Here is a 14,348-nt window from a genome sequence, read left to right as displayed (position 1 = left end):
ATTTTTCCAAACAACCGTAATGATCCTATAAATCTTGGTATATACATGTTAAGAATAATTAAGAAAGAAATAATATTAGCAGTCTCTTTTAATTAATGCATAACGGAATTCTCCGGGGATCTTTTTCTTTTGCAAACGTTTTCGACGTCCAAGGCGGGGGAAAAGATTAATCGTCGCGCGAGATAAATCCGGCTTCCCTTCCGGTAGCGTCTGCGAAATTAATCTCGGCGACATTTGACTATTTAATAGGACGCGCTGCATATTCTCCGCCGTTGTGTCTCGCAATATATTAATACTACAATATAAATTCGACCGGGAGGGAAGTTCATCCCTGAATCGTCGGAATTTTCTACATCAACTCGCGCCACTGCGTACCTACGCCGTGTTTAATAGCTGTTCTACGTCCACTGCAAGTATGCGACTGTCTGACAACTCCGCGTTTTACCGTATCACGGCATTTATTACAACGCGAAAGAAATTGACGTCGTAATTTTTTTATTTCAATGTTCGAGGGAATCTGAAAACAATATCTAATACGTGTACTTTTCTTCCTAAAAATATATCGAATTTCGAACTAACGTTGACTGCCACAGTTTTGGCATTTTAACAGTGGAAACTGTGGAAATTGAAATGATTTAACGAAAACTGTTGTATTATAATGTGGCCTGGTATGCTAAGCAGTAGAGAGATGTTGTGTACGCTTTATTCAGGCTTTCTGCTCAAAGCACACGAGGCATCTTTCATCTCGAGTTTCGCAATGAATTCAGAGTAATAAATCCTTTTCGGTGTAGCCACCCTTTGCCACGCAGAAACGAATACACAAAATACGTATAATGTATTCAGAACGAGTAAATGAGAAACGTCAGAAACAATTTTTCTTTACTAATTCAGTTGGTCTCATCTAATGACTGTGTGACGGATTTGATCTCGACGACTCAATAAATTCCGTCTCTGTTTAAATTTAATTGCAAATATTCGGTATCTGTTGAACACGAACTTAATTTATTTCTGATATACCGAATTAAAACTTGTATCAAATACAAGCTCTGTTTGCATAGCCGAACTATCCCGCTTTAGATTGCTACCACTTTGAGGTGGCTTTATTCGGTTCACTGCAGGAAATGAAATAACCATGTATGCAAATTTGATTTCGAGTTTGTCGATGAAGTGATGCGCCTACATGTGTTGCCGGGATTTGCATTGAAGCAAATTCGTGCGGTCCGTCGCAACCAATTGTGAAATATTCTTTGAATCACGTTTATCATTTATCGTAGAAATAGAAGATACCGTTTGTTACATTTACGGGTGAACCCTCACAAGGAATGTGATAACATTTCTTTCTCATTGGTCTATAAAATGCATACAAGACTTCAATAGAAGATTGCACTTGCTAACAGTTGGACACAAAAAAAAAGAATATGTTAAGATTTCTTTATCATTTTTCAACAGAATGTGTAGAATAAAAATAAAAATGAAAGAATATCCGTTTTGGATCAGACTGTACAGTCTGCAGTGTATGGGAACGTTCAGGCGAGACTCTCTCGAGTAACGACACGCGCCCACGGGATATTAGCGGTGTAACAAGTATTAATGACTCACCTGTGGCTGAGGGACGCAGGTTAGATCTATGATGTCACCCAACAGGTCGGGATCCATTACTCTAATACCCGGAAGAATCGTCGAGCCGACTGGGAGGTCCTCCTCGGCCACGGTCTCGTACGGTACGTTCAGAAAACGGGGAGGATTATCGTTTTCGTCGAGGACGATCACGTATGCGTCCACCCCGACGATGTTCGGTTGCTGACCCGTCGGCACTTCATCTTCTAACGTCACGCGAAACCGTATCGTATCGTTCTCCTGGAACCGACAAATAATAACCAGGATTAGCCAAATCTGTTGAGTTCTGGTTGCCAAATTACTCCCACGAATATTACGTGTGCATAAAGAACAAAGTAACGTCGGATTAATTCGAAGAAAGTTTCTAGGCGATAATTACAACTGAGCATAGATTCGTGTTTTAAAATTATTTTCTTGTCGCGTAACTTTATACAACGAACATTAATTGAGTAAAAAACGAGGCTCATTAAAACTCGGGGGACGGCTTGCCACTGCGGGAAATAACATCCTGGTGGAGAACTTTTTAAGTTTAACGAATATACTTTCCCGACTGGTGCATCGGAACGAACGTCCTTAATTTGCGTTCCGTTAAGCGGCGTGCTTGTGTTTCACGGTCCTACGGCATGTTGATGATATTTTTTTAAACAGCTCCCTTCGCTGGTTAATCTAGCTAAAACAAGTGTCGCCGCTGGATTTACATATTCCTTCATATAAGAAATTACATTAATCAAATCCCGTGGAAAACACTAGAGGTTCTTTACGCGTTGGCGAACATTATTTGCATGTTGCTAAAAACTGGAGCAAAACGACCGGTTTCTCGCCACTTGGCGCAAGCTTGCGGCGGAACAGGAAGTAAAAAAAAAAAAAAAGGGGGAGAAACGTGCAATCCGACGTAATGACTGCAATTTAACAGGAGGTCAAGGATCCGAGTACACCGTGCGGTCTTATCATACGTGCGTCGCACACTCTGCTAATACACGAAACCACCTGACAAGCACAGTAATTTTAGCTTGACGGACCAGAAAAGAACTTCCTTTTCCGTCCGGCGACATTTGCTCGTTCTTCAACGCTATTTCTCAGTCCATTTGTAAGGAGGTCCACGTCTCCTACGATTCATTCTGACTACGAGCACGAAATCTGGCACACACGTCGACTCGAGATCACCTACAGAATATTCTAATCACAGGACGAACACGACCTCGCATATTTATTATTAATAAAAAACGAAAAATCGTCGACGATGTTTTGATATGAAAGTATGAAAGCAACTGTCACTGAAAATGTGACTGGCGATTCCCAGCTACCCACGTTTCTCCTTTTCCGTTGTACGTGGTTCTGTTCTCAGATAATTCTCCGTTTATTCTTGAATTTCCTGTCAGCTGCAGACAGGGAAACGGGACACAGCGTGGCCGCTTTTAAGGCGACACAATGCGCGACCCGCTCTCGCTTTCGTGCCGTCTCGTCGTGTATCACAAGTACGTGCACAGAATCGCGGCTCGTCGGTCCAACGGAACCCCGACAAGGCACCTCTAATTTCGGCCGCTCTTGCTCTTTTATTTGCCGCGTTTCACCGAACAAACAACATCCACGCAGACCGTCGATTCATCTTTGAAACTGAAGAACTGGGCTCGAAACGGAAGAATCGAGAGACACAGAAACGAGCGAGCAAGGTCAATTGTGATTTAATACTGTAACCGTACCAAGGGTGCTAAGCTACGTTACATAGGAAATTAAGAATGTTCACCCTGATTGCCTAATCGAACTTCCACACGAATAAATTCAGTTACAATATTAAATAAATGAATCAACTGTGCATCTTTAGATTAGAGAAAGCATAAAAATTGTACTTCTGTAGCTACTCGAGAAAACAAGTGCGATGCTCCGAGTCTGGACGAAATAGCGAGGAGCGACTCTTTGGAGAACGGCTGGTCTTTTAAACCTCGAAGCTCGCTATGAGTTTAATGAGCTGCGGAGGAGCATGGCTACTGCAGCCAGCTAGAATATTGGAAGTTTAGTACTCGTGTCCTTAAAGATATTCCACAATTCATGGGTACACGTAGTAATTTCACTGAAACCTAATGACTTCTATAACTTAGAAATTAATGAAGGAAATGTAGAACAGTTTTGCGAATGCTTTCAAACTCGGGTAACATTGAAAATCTATCTGGTTTGGAACCATTACATAATCTACAAGCCAAACGAGTGTTGGCTTTATTATACAGTTGTTGCACTTCTTTACAACTGTACTAACAGGTTCCTGTATGTTTTATGCAACGTTGGGTATAAACTAACTACGAAGTTGTAACTTGAATAGGAAGAGAGTAAGGGAAATAGTATAATACTTTTATCAAGTTGACTAAGTAGTTTTACAAGTTTCGTTGTATACCAACGTTCTTTATTACTTAAGTTAGATAAAGGTAGCCTCCTGCTTTCCTTACTATCCTTGACTCATACTTGCATATTTGGTCTTATCTTCGAAATCTGTATCAGTAGTATTATTTGTGAACCTTTTCCTAGCATAATTGTTTAATCTTGTCTTCACATCACTCCCTACTCTGACTTCCTGATACCAGACTGCCCTGACAACTTCTCTATTCCCTAATATTCCTGCTCTCTCCTCCATCCTAATCCTCATCTGCACCATTCAAACCCAAATTATTTATATATTTTATTCTGCTTTCCCTCAATTTGGTACATTTTATCTTCACGACAAATCTAAATGAAACTATAGTCTTCCCTCAAAAGATTTCACTGTTTATGTGTTATCGCATAAATTGTACTATTTTTAATAAAGAATAAATTAACGAGACACGACACAATCTCTTGTAATTATAATTTCACCGAAAAGTTATTTGATGTCGAAGTTTCAATTCCCCGTTAAATCGACCTGGACACCGACGCATAGATTAATAAGCAAATGGGGAAACGAAACACGGGCTTTGGACATGTCGCCCGATTGGAGTTTCGACGGAAGAACCCGGTAACGTTGCGGTTTTCATTAGCAGCGTATCGGGAAATCGTCATCACGGCATCAGGTAATTAACCGGTAGCTATAATGAGAACGTCATAAATGATTCATCGTCGGACTTCTGGTCAACGCGTCGAGTCTGTGCGCGGGGACAAAGGGAATTGTAGTTCCTACCAAAATGCGAACCACGTTTGCGGGCCTTTTTCGGTCTCTTGCAGTCGCGTCGCTCGTTCCCATCGTCGATCTCATCAATGCAATTGCGGTGGCCCCACATGCGGCACGTAGAATCTATAAACTGTGCGAACGCACGGTACCGCTCTCATTTGCATCGCGAGCATTCGCATGTGTCGCCCGTCGGCCACGGACTATATACAAAATTCTATCCGATTGATAAATAAACGTTTTAGAAAAGGCACGCGGCTCCCGACTGCCCAAATGAAATAATTCGGTCTACCGTTTGTTACGCTGTCTCTCGTTAGGATACAGACGTCGCGTCGCGTCCGTTCGGTCTATCGCGTCTCTCGGAACGGTAAACAATAGTCGAGATTTGCGTATTCCAATTTACGGAACGGTCGACACAATTCGTTACTCGGCCCCTTGTGTCGAACTTTTCTATCGCGCCGTACCGAGATCCCGATAAACCGAGGGAGTAACGATCCTTTTTTGTCCGAGTTGGTACGCGGCCAACTCTCGGCGACGTTAATTATTTAGGACGTCCGTGGCATTGGAAAATTATTTGTGGCACCGGGTCGTTTATTGGAAGTTCGCAAGAACGTAGAACGGAGAAAACAATTTCGCGAGTAGCGGAAGAGATCCCACGATGAATTATAATGCGGCCCGTGCCATAAAAGGTGGCAGACCGTGACAAAGGCGATTTCCAGAAGCGAAGGGAATAAAAAGAAAAAAAGATATGCGTACATACGTACGAACGTTCTACATCTCCTTTTTACTCGACTGCGATATTTCCGTCGTTCTTATTGCAGTTACACGGCAATTTAATAGACTGGAGAAGGAACTTTTTTTTATAAGTACTCCAACTATTTTTTGTTATATGGACCGTTCGATTATTTATTTAATGCCTGAATCTGTAAAAGCGCAATTCATTCAACGATCCCGTATTTCATGCTTCTTTTCACCCTCGAACCTTAATGGCAAACTGAACGCACACTAGTTATAACTTACAGCGTCAATAGCCAGCTAATGCGCTCGTATAACGTAATTTGGTAATCGCGTAGCTAACACTTTGCGATGCAAAGTGAACTCTAAATGTAATTATCACTACATAAGTAGTGTATAAATTCTACACGCGATTTCCGATCAAATAAATGATTAACGATATTCAGAAGATTAATTGAATGCACTGCTGCTAGGGCCCAGTGATTAATCTGTTTCGTAAAATAAAGTGAGACTGGACTTCGTTCGCAGGATATCTTTTTTATTATTTTCATCGCTTCCACGTATGAAATAACATGCAAAAAAAATCTTTCTGCTGCCATTCGTTGAATTATTAATAGTTCCGAAATTTTCACGAGTTTTCTAACGTTCAGCATAAAATTGGCTGAACGTCAGCGATATTTTGGAAAATTTTAATTCATTACGACGGAAATAGATCTTGATTAATAAAAAGTTTCCCAGAAACGAAGTTTAATCTAGAGTAAATGTAATTAAGTACGTTACTGACGGATGATTCTTTCTTACGTAACCGCGTATGCGGAACCAATTATTCACTGCTTGAAATTCATGGCGACCTGGATTAAAATTTATGCGTGAGGCGCGATAGTCCCGCGAGAACTTTATGACGGCGTTTCGGGAGAACGTATTTTCATTACGTTTTCAACCGGCACGGCTACGGCGCGACCCTTCTCACTCGCTATAGTAGACCGATACAAGATCGGCTCTCATTATTTAACACCGCGGCGCAATATTGGATAGCTTTGTGGGAAAATCATCGTGGCAAAATCACGGCCGCTCGGCTCCATTCTCCCGAGCCAGAGCAAACAATACTTGACGATTCGCGTTGCAATCTGCCGGACAAAGGCCCGACCGACTCCTAGGCGCGCTTTTATTGCCGGTTCAGTCGCCGCTAGAGACCGTCGACCATGAATGAACCGTGCCCTTCCCTTTCCCATTCTAGTCCCTCTTTCCAGATTTACAGGTTGAATAAGATTTGGAGAAATGTACCATAAAGGATATTTAACATTTTTCAAGTATTAATTAGTTAAGCTACTCCACTGTGACTCATCGAGAAAATGTTATTTTTCTGTAATTTTTTTAATATACAAGAGTATTATTAATGGAAAGAAAATTCTGACCACTAATTAATGGAGATTTATGGAGTACTAGCATCCCCCGTTGCGGCTTTGTCCGCATTAATTATCGTACATAGAATTAAAAATGTATAGAATATAAATATTTCATTTCTAGATGACACGATAGACATGATAAAGTGATTTTGCAGCATGACAACGCTTCGTCACATGTTGCAAAACAGGTAAGAACATATTTAGAAATGCTCAAATAGGAAGTCCTACCCCACCTCTGTATTCTTCAGACGTTGCATTTGTTCCGATCAATGGCAGACGGTCTGGCTGAAAAGCACTTCTATTCCCATGAAAAAATAAAAAATTGAATCGTTCGTGGATCGCCTCAAAAGATGACCAGTTTTTTCGACGCGGTATTCGTACGCTGCCCGAAAAATGGCAGAGCTAATAATAAATTATAATAAAAACGCTCTTTGAGCATTCTGCATTTCTAATTTTCAATATCACGTGTTATATGTTCATATATAGATGAACATATAACTGGAATTGCGAGAAGGAAAAATGATAGAACGACGGCCAATAAAACGAATTAACAGCAATTTCGCGACGGGAGCAATCAATCTAGAATTCTATCGACGGCGAGGAAAGTTAATTCCGTAGGTTGTTTCCAGCGCGTTCCGGTTCTCGTTCGTCGACAACGAGAGGCAATGGAAAAAAAAAAAGAATTGCAGCCGATATTTCCGCCTAGAGACAACGGTCAATCAAGTTTCGTCACTTTCCTCGTTCAACTTCGATCTTGTAATCGAGTTACGCACCTCGCAATTTGCATCGAAAACTCCAGCCCGACGAGAAAAGGAAAAATCTATTTCCTGTCAACCCGAAACTTTTTACATGCGACTCATCCCACAGTTAGTCCAAACCGAATTATAAGATTGGGAAACTTTACATCATAAACTGGTGTAACGAATGCATCGCTTAGTACATGAATCGACCCAGTCATTAATCTTATTGATAAATGTAAACGATGAGTAAGGCAAACGTGGCTTATTTTTTTCTTATTTTAAGGTTTCACGTGAAATTATAAAAAAAATACGTCAGTGAATAAAAATGGGACGTTTATTTTACATGAAATGATTAAATACATATTAGGTATTATATTACACGTTATCGTTGTATAAGGATTTGTAAGTCATTAAAAAATATCTGAAGGTACACAAGAAGATGTTTCAACGATGGTGCATTTGTAATTAAAGTAAACATTGCAAATGTAGTACTCTGTGTGGACAGTGGATGCGATTCGCGTAGCCGTTTCTCGATTTACGAGCAAATACGATGCTTTCGTATTAGCTTCGACAAACCTCGAGTGACGACCCTTGATCTTCGTCCTCTGTTTCTCTTCCTCCGCCGTTTGTATTCGTGCCGGAATTAAATAGTTGAAAAGTCGAGAGAGCTACGATCGGTACGTGACCGAAATGATCAAGTTAATCCATATTCTTTCCCCGTTCTTTTTCATTTATAAGGATTCGGGGCCAGGTCCGCATAAGCGCGGCGAAATTTATGGCCGAAATGCTCGGCTGAATTGTTCGGCCGGCGAGAATAAGAAGAATACTTTCTTTCCACGTTTCCCACTACATTACATTAGTCACATTTGTCACATCTATCCGTCGCGTGATGAGAAATCGGTTTTCATTCATTCATTCATTCGCTCCAGACACTCTTTTACTGCATTCGCAACGACACAAAACTTTTTATATTGCAGTAATACCCACTATGTGTTTCTTATAGAGTCTCTCATGCCTTATCATAAATACAGGGTGTCCCAGAACTAGTGTTAGGCCTTGAAATGGGGTGGAGCCATGGTGATTTTAAACAACTTTTTCCTTTGCAAAAAAGTTGTCCGAGGCGTGGTAGTCGAGTTATTAACAAAAACTCTCGACGAATCAGAGCGCGAGTATACAGGGNTTCATTTTTGCATGTAACATTTCTTTCATCTTGTGCTCCCGTCACGAGCGCGACGTACGGGCGCGACAACGCACGAGGCGGTTACCTCGCTCCTGCCCGCCTTGTATACTCGCGCTCTGATTCGTCGAGAGTTTTTGTTAATAACTCGACTACCACGCCTCGGACAACTTTTTTGCAAAGGAAAAAGTTGTTTAAAATCACCATGGCTTCACCCCATTTCAAGGCCTAACACTAGTTCTGGGACACCCTGTATATACGAAAAATAGCGTTTTTTGTAAAAATGATTTCAGGAAAAACGAGGTACTACGTAAAGAAGCACGCCACTAATTATAAGTAGCATTCTGACTTTATATGTTTTGTAAAAATAAAATAGATTGGTTTCAATCACGTAGTGAACAATATAGTTTGTAATTTGTTTTTTTTTTATGTTTAATGCCACTTTGCAGATAGATTTTGCAGTAGACTCCGTCAGCCTCTTGTCACGGCCGTGATTTATTTCCCTGGTCGACGAAGCCAACGATCCGCCTATCGATCTCTCTTCTCCTCGCGTCGCGTAGCGGTCCGTTGGCTCGTTCGTTTCAACCTTTTATCAGGGACAGAGAAAACGGCCACCCTCCACGCTTTCCTGTTCGCTTGATCGTTTTCGCATCGAGGGTATCGTTTTTGTATCGGCGTTGTCGAGGGCTCTCGAATTTTTCGTTCCGAATTAATTGGTTTGCCCGTTTCATCGACTCCGCGGCTAATTCTAACGATCGAACGCTTCGCAAACAGGACGCCACTGCCGCCGTTGTAAAATTATCAGTTTCACGGTAACGCGAATTCGAGTTTCTATCTCAACGAAGATCTCAATGTAGAATCTCTAATACTTCGCTTCGACGTAACGAGATGAATAAACATATTCAATTTTACTCTTTTTTTTCGGATTATATGCTTATAATAGTAATAATAATAATAATAATAATAATAATAATAATAATAATAATAATAATAATAATAATAATAATAATGAATAAGTATAAAAATAGAAAAATGTAAACCAAATCCTATTTTCAGGCCGATAAGGCTAGAATAAAAGCATCGACTGGAATTATGTTAATTTTCTACGATTCGAGATTGATCACGTGTACAATCAAGTAGTATAAAAAATCGATAGCAACGAAGTAATCTAGGTAACGTGAAAAGACTCTAAGTATCCCAGACCACAGGCTCAGTATAGCTGAGCTAAATTACTATCCATTTCAAGGAAACGTTTGACTACGAGGTGAACTAATTTCATTCAGATTGCCTACGTTTGTTCCAATTCCGGCAGAGATTTTCCAATAAAACCTGACTAGTCTAAATAGTAGATACGCAAGAACTCGGATGTTTCGGTTAATTCGCGTTGCTCTGTCTCTTGATAAAAAAAATCGCTAGCAACCAATGAGCTGGCTCGTAGCTACGCGTATAGAAACCGTGTACAAACTCGTACTGTTTACTCGCCCCGACTGATCGGCATTGATTTAATCCAGCTAAATTGCTCGGACGTTTGCCCGGCAGTGGGCGTGCCCCGTGCTAATTCACGAATGTGCGTAATAGCCGGAGGTATTACCGTTCACGGCACCGTATCTGTCGGTTTTACGCATCAAAGTAACATGCGCCCTCCACAGAACGTAGCATCCGAACTTAATTGCCTGATTAGAGCACCGTTTAATCACGTGGCTCGCGCAAGGATCCCTCCTTTGCTCGGACAACAAACACCATCCGCGTTCATAGAACAATTTCCCTCTCATTGTTTCACGGATTATGTTTTCCTTGCTTGTTTCACAAACACTTGATCAAATGACTAAATCTGTGGGGGCTACTTAAAAATAGAGTTCGAGCCGAGTTCATGGAAAAATCTCGGAAAAATAAAAAAGATATTTTTTCTTGAAATTTCGAAGAATGCTTTAAATAAAAGTTACAGGTACTGCTACTATCTGTGAAAAAAGGTCGTATACAATTTTCTTCTATCTCGAATACTTCAGGACTGATCGATTAATTACTTCGTTAATTACTTCGGCAATTATTCCTTAATGAATAGAATGGGAAGGAAATTGCATAGGACCTTTCTCGTATCTGGCAACTAGAGCTACATTTTTTGTCTGAAACATTTCGTGCTTTAACGAAGAAAAAGGTTTTGCAATAAACAATCTTCAAATCCAGTCGTTCGAAACGATTCGTTCAGTCTGATCGCCATGAACGCAAACTTTTACACATTCAGAGGAACTTGAAATAAAGTAATGTACATACATAGATGTGCATACATGCATGCTATTGAATGAGTTGAAAATCTGCTGTTTACTCAAAGAGGTACGATCCGTTCAGTCGATGCGATATTTTGATCGATTGGGTAGATATTTTTACCGAATATATCCGGGAGCAGCGTTCATACGTTTTTCTATTCTAAACACACATCAGGATTACAAAATTAATGAATATCTGCAAATATAAAAGTACTGGATTGGTAAAAATACCACGTCGTCTAAACGGGTTGTAAATGTATTAAAATTCCTAGCTACGCTTAAATTTACGATCCCATTTTACGGTATTGTGAATATCCGGATTGAAAACGTAACCGCGAAACTGCATTTCGACGTGAGTCACATTCTAATTACAGATTACAGTACCTACTGGTAGAGTACACACAGCCAATTACACAAAACAGGTTGGATCTTACCGTTAATAAATTGAACACGTACTCGAATGGATATTTGGTGAGTACTAAACTTATGTCATCCGTGTGCACTCGCGTACGTAGGTATCTAACATTTATGTTAATCAATTGCAACCGGGGGGAACGTCTCCTGTGCGGTAACGTAATGATACGAATCCTGCGACTCTAACTGGAATCGACCGTGTTTGAATTAATAAACAAGCGCAATCGTACAGCGTGCCACCAGAATAGTGAACAAGATGTCTAATTTGATTCTATATTCAATTAATCATAACTTTCCAAATGGCTGCTGGTATTCAAAAATTAGATCAATAAATATACTTTATCGCTCAAATTAACCGTACTCGAGATTTATTCCAGGGAATATTTAAGGATGTATAGACTATACACTTGAACAATGCTAGNATACATAAATTTTTGGGATTGACTGTATAGCCAATATATTCTTAAATATTTAAACTGAGTGAAATTTGATTTTCCCGTCAGAAATAACAGAGCTGCTAGATTTTTCTGTAAATGTACGAAGCTTCGCTTTAATACAGAGAATGGTTCTTCGACAAGAGAATCTTGAGGAAGGAAGAATACAAAAGGAATCGCATTTATCATTAGAGACGAGGTCGTGTTTCTTACAAAGCTAAAAATGGAGTTGCTGTTAATAAGGTATCCTCTACCGTTTGTATTACGAGATGTACCTGACCCTTGACTTGATACCGATTCTTGTACTCGGAACAGTTAAGACTGCATGAGACCTTAAATAAAAACATTACAAAGCACTGGAATTTTAACAGTTTTTAGATATTACATTAATAAAACGTTATAGGCAAGTTTAGAGCTATTCAAAAAGTGATTACATCTTAAATTCTAATGTTAAATAACATAATTTTTGCCAATACTTCATGGCTTCAAATGTTGAACACAGTTTTCTATCACATTTCTTAATATTTTAGTAAAGATCTCAAGACTCATGCAATCTTAAATAACAGATTATTAACCATTAGTTAAGCAAAAATCATAAACAAGTTGTAACTTCCCCTTTTTCCGAATGAGGGAAAACAAGAACTTAATAAAACCGAGTAATCCCAGGAGGATGGATAAAAAAAAATCTGTCGATATCGATTTCCCTTCTGATCCGTGGGAAAGCTCCTATAATCCTATTGGAATCAATCGATCGACGCCGCGTTGCAGCGAATCACGTTAGAATATTTATGATTTCCGGCTAGGGTACGGATACGTACAGGATTATGCCTAAACACCGTAAATTACGAACGTCACTAAACCGCCCTCCCACGCCGTTTTCATTGCCGTCATTTATCTCCGCGTGTCTGTATCGATTATCCGACGGATTTTCCAAATTGCTTTTCAATAATAAGTGAAGCAGACCAATCCATCGTTCTAACTAAAATACAACATTCCTATACACGCTTTTTTAGTTCTATCAATCTATCTACTGGTTAGCTACTAGTGGACTGCGGATTTTATTTAGAAAACAATTCAAAATAGAAATGATAATGATGCATGAAATATATTTTAATATTTGGTTTATTTGGTTGTCATTTATATCCAAATTTTTGCTATTAATATTGTTTCTACTTACCTCGCGATTCAGAGGTTTCGCTAAGGTGATGACGCCGGTCCGCGGATTCACGACGAAGTGGTCCGTGAGCTGTATCCCGTATTTCACCGGCGACCCTTCGGGATCGTGACCCTTAAGGACGAACACCTCCGTGCCGACTTTCGTAGATTCGGATAACGGCAACCCCGTCGGGTATCCGCTGGGTTCCAGGATCGGCGGCTCGTTTACATTGTTCGCGGCTGAAACAACACACAGAGCGCCCATCTGTTTAGAACTTTCTCAACTCAACGCAATCCAAGTTAAAACATTTTTGTACCCTTATCAAATCCACTACGACACCCTTAATACTTGTAATCGTGTTAACAGCGTCTAATTATAATTTTACGTACAATTTATAATTAATTTTATGTAATAATCGCATGCTCTTATTGGTCAGTGTTTTTCGTTAATAATTTAAAAACCATGCATTTTGGCAAAGAAAATTATTGTTCAGAGACACTCACAGGCTCACCTCTCTTCGGCTTTAATACTTTTTCAGGGACACCCTGTATAGTGTTTGTCAGAAGTCTGGGAGATGAGTATTTGATTGCACGCGGGCGTTTATGCGAAAAATTCACGCGATTTCATTAATGCCGGCACGTTCTAATTAATTCAAACTGTAGGTAGAGCGATCGGTGTTAGGAATGCATACGTGCTGTCAACGAGGAGGGGTCCGTAAAAGCAACGGGGCATCGGCGTTAATTGAGGTGTCTTCCCGGAACGTTGATCATCCGATCGCAGATGCCTCATATCGATCTGAGTGATTAACAACGCGTACGGCGAAACAGATTATGATGGATGCATGTCTCGGAGTCGACGCAGTTCTTTTCCCCCTCTCGTCTCTTGGCGTTCTTAAACCTGTCGATAATCAATTTCGCTGGAGAAAATACCGCGCTAATCGATCCCGCGTTATTCTTCCGCTTATTTTGTTGTGATAACAATAAAACGAAAAAGTATGCTCCTCTGAAGCGCGGAGATTAATTAGCGAGATTAATTAAAAATTATCACGATGCGATATTAAATTCCAACGAGATGCATGTTTAAATAGAATGTAGGACGGTGTGTCTCGGTCCCTTTTAGTTTCCAAGAGACACACTTACCTGAAATATTTCTTAATTGGAGCAAACGGAGGGTAAAACAACCCGAATACATTTACCGCTTCGCGATCCTGCTGCAGCTCGAATACAGTTTTCTTTATAAGGCTATTACAAAGGAGGGTAACTCGAACGGAAGTAG

At 40.2% G+C, this 14,348-nt stretch overlaps 1 protein-coding gene across 1 annotated transcript in view; it reads right to left on the bottom strand.

The window, feature by feature from the left end:
• Positions 1–14,348, bottom strand: part of Cad87A (cadherin 87A) — a 62,867-nt gene that overhangs the window by 10,592 nt on the left and 37,927 nt on the right. Inside the window, exons 2-3 of the mRNA XM_018022857.2 lie at positions 13,095–13,312; positions 1,600–1,857 (exon numbers count right to left, since the gene is read on the bottom strand). Coding sequence (XP_017878346.1) covers positions 1,600–1,656 — 57 coding nt within the window. The 5' untranslated portion in view covers positions 1,657–1,857; positions 13,095–13,312. The remainder of the gene's footprint in view (positions 1–1,599; positions 1,858–13,094; positions 13,313–14,348) is intronic.

Source organism: Ceratina calcarata, unplaced genomic scaffold (genome assembly GCF_001652005.2).
Source record: "Ceratina calcarata isolate Rehan_Ccalc_2016 unplaced genomic scaffold, ASM165200v1 scaffold294.2, whole genome shotgun sequence".
NCBI lineage: Eukaryota > Metazoa > Arthropoda > Insecta > Hymenoptera > Apidae > Ceratina > Ceratina calcarata.
Note: the sequence above shows the minus strand (reverse complement) of the source record. Positions and strands in the feature narration are given on the sequence as shown.